Source organism: Kogia breviceps, chromosome 13, assembly GCF_026419965.1.
Source record: "Kogia breviceps isolate mKogBre1 chromosome 13, mKogBre1 haplotype 1, whole genome shotgun sequence".
In the NCBI taxonomy this organism is placed as follows: domain Eukaryota; kingdom Metazoa; phylum Chordata; class Mammalia; order Artiodactyla; family Physeteridae; genus Kogia; species Kogia breviceps.
In genome coordinates this window covers 69,895,060-69,913,451 of record NC_081322.1, presented here as the reverse complement: position 1 = coordinate 69,913,451, position 18,392 = coordinate 69,895,060, and the positions used below count along the sequence as shown (strand labels likewise).

At 36.2% G+C, this 18,392-nt stretch overlaps 1 protein-coding gene across 5 annotated transcripts in view; it reads right to left on the bottom strand.

The window, feature by feature from the left end:
• The window catches only part of ADGRG6 (adhesion G protein-coupled receptor G6), a 136,260-nt gene that overhangs the window by 33,595 nt on the left and 84,273 nt on the right, over positions 1-18,392 (bottom strand). For all 5 annotated transcript variants that reach the window (XM_067010908.1, XM_059082950.2, XM_059082952.2 and 2 more), the window contains 9 exons: positions 16,752-16,837; positions 13,724-13,776; positions 12,651-12,713; positions 8,647-8,789; positions 5,541-5,652; positions 4,134-4,198; positions 3,322-3,532; positions 1,821-1,992; positions 327-467 (listed from right to left, as the gene is read on the bottom strand). In XM_067010908.1, coding sequence (XP_066867009.1) covers positions 327-467; positions 1,821-1,992; positions 3,322-3,532; positions 4,134-4,198; positions 5,541-5,652; positions 8,647-8,789; positions 12,651-12,713; positions 13,724-13,776; positions 16,752-16,837 — 1,046 coding nt within the window. The remainder of the gene's footprint in view (positions 1-326; positions 468-1,820; positions 1,993-3,321; positions 3,533-4,133; positions 4,199-5,540; positions 5,653-8,646; positions 8,790-12,650; positions 12,714-13,723; positions 13,777-16,751; positions 16,838-18,392) is intronic.

Here is an 18,392-nt window from a genome sequence, read left to right as displayed (position 1 = left end):
ACACGGGTTCGTGCCCCGGTCCGGGAAGGTCCCACATGCCGTGGAGCGGCTGGGCCCGTGAGCCACGGCCACTGAGCCTGCGCGTCCGGAGCCTGTGCTCCGCAATGGGAGAGGCCACAGCAGTGAGAGACCCGCGTATCGAAAAAAAAAAATAAATTTTCAGTTTTGAAAATACAGTAGATTAATTTTTCTATACCTCTTGATATATTTTCAAGAAATCTTAACTTTTATCTTTCCTTTTGAGCTTTTCTCTTTCCTTTCATTCAATCATAAATTGAATGAAACTCAATTTACTATTGAAAAATAATAATTTAATGAACTCTTACCTGGAAAAGTCCAGTTTTATTGAAGAAAGTAAACTGTGCTCTTTTAACTAATACAGAATCTTCTTCACTCAGGTTCTCAAGTAAGTTTGGAGGCAAAATTACAGAAGCCAATGGATCCATTTGTCCACTCTCAAAATCCATCTGTCATACACACAGACTATGTCAGTTGAATAATCATATTTAAATTGCAGTAATAACTTTACTCCACAGGAGAGCAACTGCCAGCATCAACTTGGCCAGGACCAGGGCTAGCCTTTACCTCCGCCACAGTCACTACCCTCAAGGCTGAATCCTTTACAGACAAAGGCCTGGATCTCATTCGCATTTTGCAAATGGGGCAAAACGGGATATGAACCGACTTTAACTAAACACAAACTGAGAAATCTATAAATCAGTTGCCATTTTCAAGTATAAGAATTAGATTTACACTTAATAGATTTTGAGCTTTTCTCAAAACACACTACCAGAAAAATTACCAGGGGAAAAAAAAAAAAAGACAAGTTAATCTGTTTGATTGCTGAGAATGAGTATCTTTGCATAGAGGAAGCAGCTGAAGTTTTCTGAACATTCTTGGGTGCCATTTTTACTGAACCCACAGATCAGGCCAAAGAGTGTTTTCCTGCAAATGGACTTGAAATGAAACAGAGGCTGACCACATTTTCACTCTTAAAATGTGAAACAGAATTACCCAAAAGAGCCTTTGGTCCAAAGTAGAAAAATAAGTTCTTCCTTATATTCAGATTTTTAAAAATATTCTATCTTGCTTTATCTCCACAGTTAAGAAGCAATAAATGCCACCTATGTGTTCTCCCATGTCAAGGGTGCTGCTTCACTCATTTCATTTGCCCACGTGGCTAACACTGCCTAGCACACAGTAGGAACTTGAAAATTATTTGCTGAAGTGTCACTTGAACAGGTCAGAGAGGATCTCCATGAATCTGGCCCCAGCTTTCATGTTCAGTCTCCTCATCATCTGCCATTCCTAGCCTTCTATACCATTGGTTCTCTACGTACAATCCTCATACCAGCAGTACCAGCAATATCTGGGAACTTGTTAAAAGCGCAAATTTTGGAGATCCACTCAAGATCTACTAAATTAGAATCTCTGGGGATGGGATCCAGCAATGTTTTGATAAGTCCTCCAGGTGATTATAATATAGTTTGCTGACAAAGAGAATATACTATGCCTCTTCCCACCTTTGGGTCCTTAATAAACGTCTTCTGACTGAACAACTCCCCATACCCCACTCTCAATAGGGTGGCACTCACTCATAATTTAATGCTTAGTTCCACGATCACCTCCTGTAGAGGGTAAACTGAAAGTATACCTCCTCTCTGCATCCACATGCCTTATGGTTACTGCTGCTGTTAACCGTAGCCAAACTTTGGACTAGCCTTCCACCCCTGGAACTAAGATCTCACTGCAGTAGCAAGTAGCAGATGATCAGAAATTTTAATTCGTCTAATTAATTAAAGAAACCACTGCCTTATTACCTGGAAATATGATTCATTATTGCTTGGAAGACCAATGCTAAAGTTTGAAATTTCATTGGTCTCTGGGGACACAGATGATACTCCAAGAGCCAAATTCCGAGTTGTGATATTCACATGTGATGTGCTATGTAGGTCTATCTTGAAGGCCAATTCATCAATTGTTTTTAAAGCTCTAAAGAAATGACAAATAATACCGCTGTTAAGTGACAAAATTTAGGTACTTGCACACATGTGATTTCCTGCAGGACAAAATACAAACCAAATAAAATTGTCCTTAAACTTTTTCATCTTAACATGAATACCCACAACATTCCCCCAAACCACAATAACATCAGTTAAAACACTGAATCGGGGTTTCCCTTGTGGCGCAGTGGTTAAGAGTCTGCCTGCCAATGCAGGGGACACGGGTTTGTGCCCCAGTCCAGGAAGATTCCACATACCGCAGAGCGGCTGGGCCCATGAGCCATGGCCGCTGAGCCTGCGCGTCCGGAGCCTGTGCTCCGCAACTGGAGAGGCCACAACAGTGAGAGGCCCGTGTACCGCAAAAAAAAAAAAAAAAAAAAAAAAAAAAAACCAAAAACAAAAAAACACTGAATTGTAGTGATAAATGCATCCTTAAGAGAAATACATGCTTTAAGGAAAAGCAACAATTAAGTCATCCTAAACAAATATTCTGTTTTTCATCTGTTTTAGCCTTTCTTTCCTCATATGAAAAATACCCTTCCTACTTCATAACTGAGTAAGAATCAAAGGAAATACGATAAAAGTATTTTTTGAATTGCGAGGCCCTGTAAAAAAAGTTTGTAATTGTTATTTGCATAAGGTAAGTTAGGGAATACATTTTAACAAAGACAAAATTTTCATCAAAGAAATTTGGTTGAAAGGAAGGGAATAGAAAAAATTAAATATCTTAATACTAACATGCTAACTGAAATAATTGGATACAAACTGAATTGTGTAAAAATAGGTATATTTCACCCTGCCCTAGGCATTTTCATTTCAGAAGTATAACAGTCACAGAGGTGTGGCAGTTCTGTGTCAGTCTGTAGGATAGTGACTTACAGAGACCAAGTTATGCCTAAAACATGTGAGCTGAATGTTTGCTAAGTGTCTCCTTTGCAAGCAAAAAGAAGTGTCATAAATATATATATATATATATATATATATATATAATAGTTTATCTTTTGAATTAACACCAGTTAACATTTTTCAGATGTAAAATGAAATACCAATTATGTCTTTCTGGGACTATTTATATTATCTATCCAGATCAACAATCCCAATCAATTTGTAAATTATTTTCTCAGAAAAAAAACCACAAAATCAAAAACAGAACTTTGAAATTCATTCTGTGAATGATCTTGGGAGATATCAATGGATTTTCTAGAGATTTAAATTATGAAAGCTGGGCACCAAGCATTCAGATCTGTGAGAAATTGTATAACAACATGTGTATCCAATAAATTTTACTCTCCAGAAGAAAACAAACAAACAAACTTACTCAGAAGAAGACTCAAGCAAGTTTCTGTCTGGACTGGTTAAGATATTAGAAAATATATTCATTAAAGTTGAGCCAAGCGTTATATCAATGTTTTCTTCTTTATTTACAATCCTTTTGACCTGTTCTACGATGCTGGTGATATTGGCTGAGTTTAATGTCTGCCCATCACCAGTTAAATTTAAAATCTGATTGGCAACTTCATTTGCTTCACCTAAAAAATGGCAGAAGAACAACATATAGTTTTACCTGTGTATTATGAGCATTTCCAGGAATCCAAAACATAGTATGGTATTTCACTTCATTAGTAAAGCAGCAAATCAGGTTTCCCGTGTGTACCCCTTACCACAATTTTAACAGGACAACAGTATTTCTTTGCACTCAGAAACTAATTTCTCTCTTTAGTAAGACACAAATTGTGCTTTTAAGCAACTTAGGTAAATAACTTGGAGGGACCAGTATTCACAAATGGTTCTAAAAGAGATACCCCCAGAATCACTAAATAAGTATATATTTGTTGCTTAAAAAAAATACAGAACTATAAAACATTGATACAAATTTCAATTTATATATTCTCTTCTCCAAAATTTTCTTACTATTTTTAATCTCCTACAGAATGAATAGAATAGAAAGTCAGAATGAGGCAAAACAGTATTTTCTATCTGAAGTCAGTGAAGCAGTCATTTGCTTAGCTTTTAATATTACAGTGGTATCATATCACCGAACAGAAGAACATGTCTGAAGAGGATGAAAACCGTGAAGCTCGAGGTCATCTCATTTTGCCTTTGAGAACTGAAGACAAATCTCTCACTTACTTGTGCAATTGGAGATATCAGGAGGACCCCAGTAGGCTACAGATGTGTTGGTAGGGTCATGATGACTATAAAACAAACAAAAAGGTATTTTAAATATTTGGCATAAATGACACTATCGCTGACAAAATTACTTAATAATAAGCTTTAGAATTTCCCTTAATATCTAGGTAAGTTTCATTTGAAGATAAGACTATAATATATTTACATAAAACTCACATGAAAAGTTCTTATTGGGAAAAAAAAAATCAGGTGCATGCATCAGGGAAACAAAATACTAGCAATAGCCTATTGTAACCTAGGCTACATCAGGTTACTAAGGTTAAAAGCATAGTTGGTAACGTGGATCAAGTACTGCTTTAAGAACTTTCCAGATAAAATCTCATTTTGATTTCACTTAACTCTGTAAAGCAGATTATAATCCACATTTTAGAGATGAAGAAATAGACTTAACTAAATCAAGGAATTTTCCAAGGTCTCACAGCCAGGAAAAGGTAGAGCTACAATTCAAATCCATGTCCGCAAGGCTCTGAAGCCCCTTTCTTTCCTCTCCACCACGTGTCAAACCAAGCAGTGGAAGCAAAGTGTCTCTGTTTCAGTGTCTGAATTTCCCTGCAAGAAAACTCTAACTGAAGGGAGGTGGAGGGTGAGGAACTAGATCTGACTTGTTATTCGGTGAATCCTCTGCAGTCAACCTGTCTGAGGTTTCCATTCAATATTTAGGAAGAATCCACACCCTAACAGTCTCCACTAGCAGACTGCCCTAACCTGGATCTTGTCTTTATTCTCTTTACTGTCTCTTTCCCCTTCCAACAATAACCACTCCAAAAAGTTAAAAAGACTCAGAATGTCAGATGTATGTTATGAGACTGTGAGTTTGTTCATCCACACATAAGGTGCTTTGCTCTAGAACCACCCTCTGGTTTCCAAATTGCTCTTTCTTTGGAGAAGCCTAAATTAGCATGTTGCTTGGAGAGAAAAAAAAAAAAAAGGCTTTTCTTGGTAACCTACCTGTCTCGTCTTTACCTCACATGGATTTGACATACACAGAGATTCCCGCTTCTTTCCAATTAATATACACTGCACGGGAACTACGGTGCAACACCTGTAACCCTGGGAAGGTAGGTTACATAGAATTTGCTGGCAAGAGTCAGGGACTTCCCAGGTGGCACAGTGGATAAGACTCTGCACTCCCAATGCACGAGGCCCAGTTTCGATCCCTGATCAGGGAACTAGATCCCACATGTATGCTGCAAATAAGAGTTCGCATGCCGCAACTAAGAGTTCGCATGCCGCAACTAAGGAGCCTGCCTGCCGCAACTAAGGAGCCCACCTGCTGCAACTAAGACAAGGCACAACCAAATAAATAAATAAAGTAAATAAATATTTTTTAAAAAAAGAAAGTATTACCATGTCCGTGAAGCATAGAAGCCTGGCTTCCCTGGACAGGGAGCATTGTATACAGAAGGTTGGATGGCTGGCCATTTATAGCCTTTGGGCTCCTCATCCTCTTGACATATACCTATGTGAAAATATGAGAAATATTAACCTATTTGTTGAAATTACAGGTGCAAGATGAGAACAAAACAACAATGTTGGTAATTAGGTATTTATTCCATGCAATACTAAAATATTAGGTTTTTATGTTCAGAACTTGTAAAAGTTTAGAAGTTATGAAAAAATAAACGTTAACTACATTTCATATTTTAAATTACATGTTACAAAACTATCAAATAAAACAACACACTTATGCAAGTATAAACATGAAACTTACAATATCATTCTAATGTAAATCATTAGCAGATAAAATTAGTAAAACAGAGGCTTATTTTAAAAAAACTACGTAAAATGAAAACTGTCCTGAAAAATTAAAAATGTAATTTAACCTTTTTCAAAGGGGAAAGCCTATAAGATAGTGCCTTGATAGTGCTGTCACTGAGTTGCCAGCATATTTTACAGAAACATTTTCTAGCTGCTCTGAAAGCATCTTTCACCTGGAAGTTTGCTGGGGGAATGACAAGAAGACACCTGTAGGCCACACATCTTACACACATGCCTGCATCTTCAAATCATCCCACCTGTTGTTTGAAAACTCTCCAGGTGAGTTTTATGACATAAATGACTCAGATTTTACACTTAAAAAATATCAAAATGGGGCTTCCCTGGTGGCGCAGTGGTTGAGAGTCCGCCTGCCGATGCAGGGGACGCGGGTTCGTGCCCCGGTCCGGGAAGATCCCACGTGCCGCGGAGCAGCTGGGCCCGTGAGCCATGGCCGCTGAGCCTGCGCGTCCGGAGCCTGTGCTCCGCAATGGGAGAGGCCACAACAGTGAGAGGCCCGCGTACCGCAAAAAAAAAAAAAAAAAAAAAAAAAAAAAAAAAAAAAATATATATATATATATATATATATATATATATCTCAAAATAAAAGCACTATATCAACAGCAACAACAAAATCTCGTATTTCAGTACTGAAAAATAGTAAGTTACACTAAGACTACTGGGAACCACTATTGTAGTCACCAAGTGAACATTTAAATAACTTTCTCATTTATATTCTGAGTTTTTTTCCAATTGGTGGAAATTTTTCTTCATAGGCCCACTTGCAGAAGAACAATAAAGTACAAAATTTAAATTAAGTGGTATAAATTACTTGTCTAAGTATGCAGAGAGAGCTGGTCAGGGATTCCTCAGCCTCTGAGGACAGAGATATGGTTGGTCCTCATGAGGCCCCTTTGCCACGTACAAACTACCATTCGTCAAGCTCCTTCTCTGTGGAGACCCTTATGTGTGAAGGGGCAGCATTTGTACTCTGCTCATCTCCCACAGAGGCTCAGAAACTGCTGTTGTTGAGGACGCGAATGATGATTTGCATTCTTTAACCTCAACAAGTTCCTCATATATCCATCCCTCAGTCTCCTTGAGGGACTGGTTCCAGGAAACACCCCCCCCAACACACACACACACACACACACACACACACACAAGATAACAAGATAAAATCCGAGGAAGCCCATGTGCCTTGTGTAAAATGGTGTAATATTTGCAATAACCTATGCACATCCTCCTGTATACTTTAAATCATTGCCAGATTACTTATAATAACAAATACTGTGTAAAAGCTATGTAAATAGTTTTAAATATAATGTATATTTCAAGTTTTGCTTTCTGGAACTTTCTGACTTTTTCCCCCAAATATTTTTGATCCAAGGTTGGTTGAATCTACAGATGCAGAACCCGTGGAAATGGGGGGCTGACCGTAACTGCGTATGTTGACACATTAGAGATGGGTGGTTTCTCATAGAAGCAAAGATGCCTGCTTCTTTATTACATTGTGATTCTGGCCTCAGTCATAATCATGCTCTTCGAGGCTGAGGAATAGCTGCTTCCCCCACTTCAACCTTCTGCATGTGTGTATAAGGAAATGTGTCAAAGTTTCCCTTTCTTTTGAGTTCTACTAATATACCTAATCAACTGTCATCATAACATTAGAATGATAACTTTATTTTTTGTTATCCATATTTTGATCATTTACTTTTCTAAAATATGCCCATCAAGCCTCATTCGTTTATTTATTCAGATATTTAAGGGCTGGGGGATATGCTGGTTGCTGGGGGGAGGTACGAAGTGAGGGTGTTAGAAAAATAAGATGTGTTCTCAAGCCAGAGGAAATTCCTGTTTAAAGAAAATGTACATATGAACACAAACAAGTCCAGTCAAATTCAAGGGTCTTCTAATGTGTATGGTGCTCTAGGTCTGCGGATAGCTTGGAGTCTCCAAGACAGTGATATCTATTCGTACATGATGATGTCAGAAAAGGCTTCATAGAAGAGGTGACTTTGGACTGTCCTTAATACTATATAGGTGATCTTCAGGTGGGCAGTTAGAGGAGAGGAGAGGAGAGGAGTGTGGGCAAAGACAGAGAAAAGAGCACTGCACGTTTGGGGAGGTGCTCGAAGCACCACACCTGTGGCTGGAGTTTAGGATGTGAATGGCGTCCAGGTGAGAACTGAATCTAGGTCCAGGATAACTCCCAGATTTCTGGCCTATTCCAGCAAAGACGGTGGTATCTTTAATGGAGACAGAGAACATAAGAGAAGAGGATGTTTTATAACAAAAAATAGTCTTTTATAAGATTTACCTCATTAGAGATCCCAAATGCACACACACACACACACACACTCTCTTTATTGCTAAAGTTGAAGCCAATTCTGTTCAAGGTTATCTTGGCATTTTGCTCATATTCTTAGTATTTTCGTAATAGGTTCCTAAAATAGGGTATAAACTTTCATCTGCCTCTTTCATTCCCTTGGATTCATAGGTATCAAGGTACTATCTTTTATGCTAACCTTGTCACCCAGTTGTTAACAATGTCACCAATAGGATGAATTTCATCATCAGAAAAAAATAGCTTTAAATAAGCAAACACACAAAGGAAGAATATTTTCGTTGTTGTTTCAATTAAACCTGGATAGTAGTCAGTTAAAACACATATTATAAAAAAAGTAAAGGCACTTACCCAGTGGCCTCACGTTCACTCTGTGTAGCCTCAAGCCCTCATCCAGGGACTCATTATTTCTTAAGAGCTTCTGCTGAATGGTTCTTCCTTCTAAATCGGGATTGTTGGTAGCATTGTAAACTAGAAGGGCCATAATCACCAACCTAGGAAAACAATTCAGATAGAATTGTTGTTGGCACTATTGACCAGTTGGTTGTTTTTTGGGTGGAAAAATAGAACATTTGGATATGGTAGTAAGAGGGTGACCATAAAGTGCTGAGACTGAAGAAATATGTCAAGGCACTCGAAGACTTCTGTCACTGCACAAATTATAATGTTAAAAAAATCTCAGTATGAATAGATTTTATAAGATACTGCCTGTATTATCTATCATATCACTCCATTTCTTTTGAGAAATACTTTTAAGTAATGTTTTATAGCATACGTGCAAGAAAGGCCATATTTGTGGTTAATTCCACATTGTTTCTTTAAAGCAAAAAATAAAGGTTTTCAAGAAAAATTAGAATTTCTACTAATCTGATTAAACTTTTAACTTTTGAAATTATTAAGTGTTAGTATTTACAAATACATTGCAATTTCTCCAGAATTGTGATAAATGATTTTTTATCTCCATGAAGCATTTACTAGCACTTTGTACACTGAAAAGTTACAAAATAAGTACTTGAAATTCACTCAGTGATTGGTCAGCATATCACTGAAGAAGTTTATAGACTGCCTGACCCTGCATGTCTTTAAAAAGAAAATATCTCTATGGGAAGCAGAGACATATCCTAAAAGCCCCACCAAAACGTTGGCTCTACAATTTGAAGTAATATAATTTTCTGTTCAGTTGTAATCACAGCTGTAGTCTACAGCAGAAATCAAAAGATGCCAAAGTGAACTCAGTAAAACTGTTTTACAATTAAGTCCTCAGTGGTGAGGCAGTAGCATATTTTATTTATGAAATTCTGTGGGTATCAGTATAAATGAAATAGAGTATTAACATATTTGTGATGCTTAAAAAAAGAAAGATAAGTGAAATATTTGCTATTCAAGGTTAGGTGAAATTGAAAAGTGGCCCTAGTTTTTCCCTAACTATCTGTGCTAATCTCAAGGACAACATACTTCACAATTCTCATAATTCACTCTGAAAAGCTATTTATCTCTAAAATCACTTACTGCTCAATGTTCATATATGAGTCATATTTCAGGATGAGATATAAACACAGATGTGAAATATAATGGTGAGTAGTGATAGCTTAATAATTTGTTCAATGGCCTATTAAAAAAAAAAGTATCCCTTGATTAAATTATTGTTGGAAACTAACCTTTGCCACTCCAGTAACTGAGAACTTATAGTTGGGAATATGACCTTTCACTTCCTTTGAATATTGAGAACACAGTACAATGTGATGCTACTGACCCAAATTCAGCAATTCAAGAATGACCGTGCGTTTTCACAGGTCTTATCTGTGTTGCTTTCCTCTCTCATCCTGGAAAGTGAAACTATTTTATGGTTCTGTAAAGTCCAGTTCTATCTGTTGTTCCTATCAATTGTTCTTTATTTGAATAAACCAGTCTCCGCAGCTTTGGTTTCCTGTCTGTCTAGGTAATAGAGTATGATAGCATTACCTAAAGCTAGGGTCTGTGTTAAGTGTTACAATCCGACTGAAAGAAAAGGTTGGGAAAAAAGCCTGTGTGAAGACTAGTAGAATGTTGCTCGGACAAAAACTATGAGAGACTATAAAGGTTCATCCATGAACATAAAAGAAACAGCGAGCAGAAAGAAAGAAGCGGAGGTAAAGCCAGAAAGGACAAATTTTAAAGCAATGCTGGAGTTCATACCAAAGAAAAACAAAATGTGTGGATTTTCCATATACATTGTCTAAGTTCACTCTCCCTATTATTTTCTGTAAAATTACCCATTGGTTTGACAGACAGGAAACTGAGATTCCATGAATTTAAATGTTTTTTTTTTTTTTTTTTTTTTGTGGTATGCGGGCCTCTCACTGTTGTGGCCTCTCCCTTTGCGGAGCACAGGCTCCGGACGCGCAGGCTCAGCGGCCATGGCTCACGGGCTCAGTCGCTCCGCGGCATGTGGGATCTTCCCGGACCAGGGCACGAACCCGCGTCCCCGGCATCGGCAGGCGGACTCTCAACCACTGCGCCACCAGGGAAGCCCGAATTTAAATGTTTTTTGAACAAGAGTTTCTAAGGTGCTGACATATATTCATGATGGCTGATTTTAGTATTCTCGGGTAGTAGAAGAATCATGTTAAGTGGGAGTACAGCATTGGAGCACAAAGTCAGAAATCCTGGCTTTTCATATTGGTTCGTTGATTTTGGGCAATTCACTGGGTCTTAGTTTTGTCACTGGTTGAAAGGGTAGGATGTTACCTACCTTATCTATGTCAGGGAGTAATTGGGAGAGGGAAGCAAATGAGCCAGTGAACGTGACAGTGCTTGGAATCACAAGGTGCTGTGCAAATGTAAGGAGACACCGCGATGAAGGTTACTATGATGAGGAGGACGATGATTATGCTTCCAAGAAGCATTGGTTTAATATATTTATACTTCCGAGAAATATGTTATTTGGCTTTTCTTACAAAATTGCACTGTTAGAATCTGAGTTTGAGCCCTCTGCAGAGGGTATACCATTGGAGAGACCCTGAACTAGGGCTGCCACAACTGCAAGACAAAGTGTCCAGCAAAGGGATCCAGATAATTGCTGGATCCATTATTCAAGGCTCAATATGATCTTGCAGTAAGGTCTGGAAAAAAGAAATTATTTTCCTAAATAGAGGAGAAAAGTCCTGTTACCATCAAGAATACAGTGTTAAAATACATTAAATACATTATTTGTTCTTTAGATCACAAAGGAAAAGGAACAATTCCAGAAAATAAAAAACAGCTTTCCCTGACCAGATGGCCCAATCCAGTCTGTTGAATACTTACAGAAATAAGTTTGAAATATAACCTTAAAGACGTGTTTTTCTAATGCCGAATAGAAAAAGAAAAAAAATAAGAAAGCTCTCTAGTCAACTCTCATATGAAATTTTATTACTGGCTTCTCATAGTGAGAATGTATCACCTGAAAAGAGATATATTCCATCATTATAGTTGTAAATAAATAATATTAATTCAGTCAATTGGAACTGAGTAAGAGATGTGAACTTTTGCTTTTCAACTAATTATTATTATTTTTTTTTCTCGGTACGCAGGCCTCTCACTGCTGTGGCCTCTCCTGTTGCGGAGCACAGGCTCCGGACGCGCAGGCTCAGCGGCCATGGTTCACGGGCCCAGCTGCTCCGCGACGTGTGAGATCTTCCCGGACCGGGGCACAAACCCATGTCTCCCGCATCGGCAGGCGGACTCTCAACCACTGCACCACCAGGGAAGCCCTCAAGTAATTTTTTTATTCTGTGGAGATGCAATATATTACCTGACCACAACTACATTTATTTCATTTAGGAGTTTACATTATTTTTTAAGAACAGTTGGCCTTTAAATGCCCACTGATTACATATGGTGAACATATCCATTAAATTACCTGCCTGCATAAGTCATGACCTTGCTATAAATTTTAAAATGAAGACTTCAGAAAATTAGCTGATGGCTTTGAATGCTGAAAATATTTCAGCATCTATTACCTATATTATTAGATGCTATTGTACATAAGTACCTTACTTGAAATAACACTATAATTATTTTCTTTCTTTGAAGGTCTCTGAAATTTCTAATAAGAGGTAATTGGTTATCATAAACTGGAAATACTAAAACTAAAAAATGTTCTACTTTGGAATTATTTTTTACCAGATGTACATTTCTACCCAGTCTGCTTTATTACAGTTTTAACTACAGGAAAAAAAGAAGACTGTCCACTAGAGCTAAAGACATAATTTAAATGTGCTACTCGATTGAAATGTTTCTCTCCTACCTCACTGATTTCATTTCTCTACCAGACAGTCAAAACAGAGAGCAAGAGAAAAGATGTTACATTTTCTGCAAGACTTTGTCAGCGTTACCTTTGATCATTCACAATGCTTCTTCTCACTTTAATCTTGTCCTCTCCCGTGCTCAGGTGAAAACTAAAAATACAAATAAGTATATTCATTGTCAACTTCATCTGCTGCATGATCAACAACAAAATTTGAGGACGTGAGACAAAGAGGCACAAAGGACATTCTAAGTCAGTGTTTGTAAATGTTTGTTCTGAGGTCCTAGTTCTTTCATATGCCTGAGACAAAACAGCTCCATGGCCAAATAAAGCTGGACAGCTACGTGCCTTCTCTCTCTAAGATTCATGATGCATATCAGTACACGAAAGAACCTGAGATGCTTGGATATACAGAAACTTGCTTCAGTTTGTTTAATAATTTAGCTCCTGAACTAATTTGACTTTTTGATCCCTTTTTCTGTGTTATTACATCTCTTAGGTTCACAGAAAACATGTTTAGGGTTCATCAAAAACACTTTAGAAACTAATTTAAGTATAAAACTGTAAAAACAAGGTGCAGAGGAAGATAGGCGAATGACATTATCTGCTAGAGATTCAGGGGAGTGTTTAAATAGAAGATTAGTGAAAGATAATTTTGAAAAGCCAAGTTGCAATCAGACTGTAGATGTCTTATCTTGTAGAAAAATGGTCTCCAAACTGAGGTGCATGCAACCCAGGGGGTGCTCTAGATGATCTACTGGGGTGTGAGAAGCAACTAACAGAACTTCCATTTATATTTAATTATCCTCTCAGTTTATGATACATTATAACATAATATATTGGTTAAGTAACATACACACATGCATATATACAATTTATTTAAAAACACAAATATATTTTGGAAGTACAAACTACATTTTTTAAAATGATTGGGATCTACAATCAAAATTTTTAAAACCATTGCTGCATCATTGAAGACTTTTGTGCAAAGAAATGATATAATATAGAGTTGTTTTAGAAAGATTATGAATGTGGTGTGTGTGTGTGTCTGTACTTACATGTATGTGTGTGCAGGAATAACCGGGGGGGGGGAGAAAGAGAGGGAGACAGAGTATTAAATTAGACACTACTTTTTATTTCTCAATTTATTCTGTCATTTACCTGATATTAACCACATAAACAGTATAGTTCCAATTCTGGAAGGTTGAATTGAGCTGAAAATACAATAGAAAAGGATAAGTTTGAGTAATACTTTAAAATAATTTTTTAAAACAATTTAAATCCAGTTTCTTCTCTCCCATAAAGTGTTACTGAAATAAGACCCTGGGAAAATTCCGAAGAGCTAGAGCAGTGAAAGAAAGTACAGATAACAGTTACTAGATCACTGTATGCCAAGAACCTTACAAATGTTATTTCCTTCATTCTCACAACAACTAATGAGATAGGTATTATCTGCACTGTTCTCCCACCCATTACACGAAGAAACTGAGCTTCACAGAGATGAAATAGCTTGACCACGCTGCAACTAAGAAGTAGCAGATCCCAGATTGGAACCCAAGTCTTGTCTGTCTGCAAACACTATACGTTCGTCTCTAGCCCGTATTATAAAGGGCTTTCTCTGTAATGCACCTTCAAGTTAGCTGTAACACTGAAAACTTAGTTGCAATAGGGTACACAGGGAAGATGAGCACAATACACATCTTCCATATTCTTCATTCAACAAACACTGAAATGCATTAATTATGTTTTCTAGCAATTACCACCTCAGAAGAATATTAGTAGTAAGAAAAATTATAAGTTAACAATATAAACCTTTAAAAAAACAAAAAAGTTCAGCATTATGGGGAACTGTGTTATAATTGTTATGTGGTCATTTTAAAATTTTTATGGGTCTCAGCACCAGACTTTTTTTATTTTTAACATCTTTATTGGAGTATAATTGCTTTACAATGGTGACTTTTTAATGAAGCAATGGATTCCTCTCAGTATAAATAAAAACCTCCCATATGCATTGTCTAATACAATCACAGACAACCATTTCTTTACTGACACTAAATTCTCTTACTTATATATCTCCTCCAAAGAGTTTTTTAGGTCTTGTTTCATACACACATTTAGCCTTCCTTGTAAGCATTTTTTAAATGAATGTAAATTCTAGGAAATTCTGGCAAGAAGCATTAAATTATTTTAAAATTATAAATAGTAATAATATGAAACGGGGACACCACTTATATTTTCCTGTTATCAAATATCTGCTCTGGTACCTTACACCTTAATGGAAAAGTGTCCATTAAAATTTAGCTTCAGATAAAAATGATGTTATTTTGAAAACCATGCATGAAATAAATATAAATGTAAAATTATATCTTGTCTAAAGCACAAACTTTCCAATGAATGCTAATTTACAGAATTAATAATATTAGAAGTGGTTCCTTTGAGAATGAAAATAAAGAATTTTATATTTTGACTAACACATCATTGTAAATCAACTATACTTCAATAAAATAAATTTTAAAAATAGAAGTTTATCTTTTGAAAACATTCTGACTTTAAAAAAGCAGAGAGAAGAATGCTGCAAAGAAAACAAGATGCAAGATTATACTCATTCAGTAAAGCCCTTTCTTGCCCTTAAAAATAAGACTATGTTTTCCTACCATTCTTCAAATATCTATCTATATCAATATCTATCTACAAATAAACATATATATGTATGTATAAAGTATTATCACCACTACCTCTCATCGTATGGTTTAACTTTCTTTTGCTACCATGGACACACTTATTAGACAGCTACCATCTATGAAAACCCATTTTTCTTACTTCAGAATGTATACCCAAACGACAAATGACTTTTTTCACAAAAATTGTCTGAACTGTAGTAGTACATAAAAACAGTACCTGGTCCCATAGTACGCTGTAGATAGGAAATAAAATAATAGAAAAAATAGAAACCTATGGAAAGTTAAATTTTTGATATTGTTATAGAGAAGAAGAAAAAATTTTTAATCCTTGGGCTGTATTTGTAAGAAAAATAAGAAAATAAAATGCTTAGGGTTTTTTAAATTGGAAATTACCAAAATTTTTACCAATAGAATACTGGTTAAATAAATTATAACCCAAATATCCATCAGCAGAAAACTTGTTAAATAAATGACTAGAGAGCCACATAATGGAATATTGTACCCTGTTTTTTTAAAAAACGATAAGGACGGTCTCTGTGTACTGATACTGCAAATCTGGCAATAACAAAAGTAAGTACAGTGTGGAATGGTGTGTGCAATATGCTACTTTCAATATAAAAAGGAAAAAATATAATAGTATTTTTATATTGTATAGTCATTTTCTTTTACATTCACAAACAAGTTCTTGAAAAACCCAAGAAAAACTAACAGTGATTTCTATGCAGACAGGTTGGCCTCCAGGCAGATAAGTGTCAAGGATGGTGAAAGATATTCATGATATATATTTTTATACTTAGTGGGTTTTGAATCAAACACTCAATTAAATAAAAAAATAAGAAATGTATTTTTAAAAACTGTGCTGAACAAATGAATTAATTCACTGCTTGTTCCAGCCAACACCTGAAGATAGGGCCCATCGCCCAGTCTCTGTGGGAGGGTAGGAGCCTAACTTCGATAGGTATCAGTTAGCAACCCCAGAAGGGTTTCTTATGGACCAACCACCCCTCCCACTTTTTTGTAATTTCTTACTTTCCTGACTCTGTTCAAGTCCCTGCCATTCCTCTCCCTCCACCCTCACTGTTCCTTTAAAACCCCCAGTCACCTCTGCACAAATCAGAATGGGGCTCAGCACATTCTCCTACTGTCAGTGGTTACTGAATAAAATCTGCTTTCACTGTTTAAAAAAAAAACAGAACAAAAACAAAGTGCTGAAAATGTATGGATATAACAGTAAATAAAGATACCTCTCAAAATACTTTTCCATTTGTGGGGCACCTTTCTTATTTGACACAATAGTCTATCAGGCTCAGTTTCTTGTCCTTATTCAAATGTATCTCTCTTTCTATTCAAAAGTGCAATAACTCACTTATATATCCATACATACATTTATAATGAATAGTATCTACGTTTCGGTATGATCTGTGGATTCAGTTAGACAGTAGAGTCTTTTCCAGATTTCCAGAGATTAAAGGTTTAAAGCCAATAAAGAAATTTTACAATTCACTTACCCATTCGGCCACCTTGCTCTGTACTTTTACCTCGGGGTGATGAAGGATGTTTTGAATCTCTATGAAAATTCTATAAATAATTCCATCTGTCCATTGGAAATAAGATTTAGTCCATTAATTATATTTTACAGTCATATACTTATCAACTTACATTTACAAGGACATGATTTTGTACAATTTAAAAGAAACGCCTTCTACATAGGTACAGAAAATTTACAAGATATTTCAACTTCATTCTCATTGACCTTTGCAATTTTTTAGAAATAGTTATCATTTAGTTTACTCTTACGAAGTCATTGCTTCTAAATTATCACCTGCATATGTTTCTTCGTATTTTTAAATTCTATAGAATTCTATCTCCTGTATGTAAAATGGTGATTTTTCAGGTACAATTTGATTTCTTGTAACAAAAAATTATCCTTTTTTTTCTATATTATGAGGAATGATAGTTTGGAATGGGAAAACTTGAGTAAGATGACGGGCAGAACTTAATTTGGAAAAGAACAGGCATCACATATTTTTGGCCCGCAGTCCCTGACCCTCTCTGTCCTCCTTCTCCTCTCCACTAAAGCAATTACTTCTATTAAGTTATTGGGTTGTATTTCACCAGATTTTTTATCAAAATTCTATAAATGTAGTCATTTGTATCAAGTAAAGGGGGAAAAAAGAAAGAATATTTGCAGATGGAATTTTAACTGGACTCACTTGCTTTTAAAAGAAAATCCTATGTCAGAAGGAGGTTCATCTTTTTTGGGGGGTGTGGCAGGGTGCAATCTTTAAAGTAGTCTGCCACACATATACATTTTTTTCTTCTTTTTTAAATGAAAATCAAACTGACCAGCCAGGGTTTACTAAATCTCTCTCTATGTGTGTTATAGGGTACCTTACTAAAAGTAGCTAATGAGAAAAAAACTCTTTTTAAATATGGTAGATTATATAGAGAAAAAAATATTGATTCTTCATTATTGTCAATCAATCTATCTTCCTGCTTACAAAATGAGAAAAATATGCATAGAAAATGTAAAAGTATATAATTAAAACAATGGGAAATAGATTTAATGAAGATCTGGGGGAGGTAGTAGATAAAAGTACAAAAGTATGCCTCTGGGAACTCCCAAATCTACCAATATGCAAATTCCAGTCACACTCCTAAAGGAATGTTTTTCCACTACAGGGGTCAGAAACTCATGCTAAAATAAATCGCCACTCCCAGGTGTAATAATATAAATCTATGAAATTTGTACAAGTCCAAGGATATTTAGTTTAATGTATGCATACTATTATTTCAGCTTCTAAAGCTCTTCAGGTATTTAATGATCCTGACCTCATGTTCCTTTAAAAACTATTCTGAATTAAAAATAATTCCAGGAGTATATTTAAAATAAATGATAATAATTCAGGCCAAAAACACCCACCCCTTTTTACACTGTAGCTCTCATCATATCAAATCATGGACATTCTGAATGAACGAGAGGAAATTCAAGTTGCAGAAGTCCAGCATTCTATATTGATGTCAGGATCCGAGGGATATTTGGGGCATGTTCCCCGGTGCCAATAAAGTAACTGACAAGCTACCACTAGATGGAGACCTAAAGCATGTGTTTATGTTAGGAGGTGTATTCCTTCCCTCTCAGGAGAAAC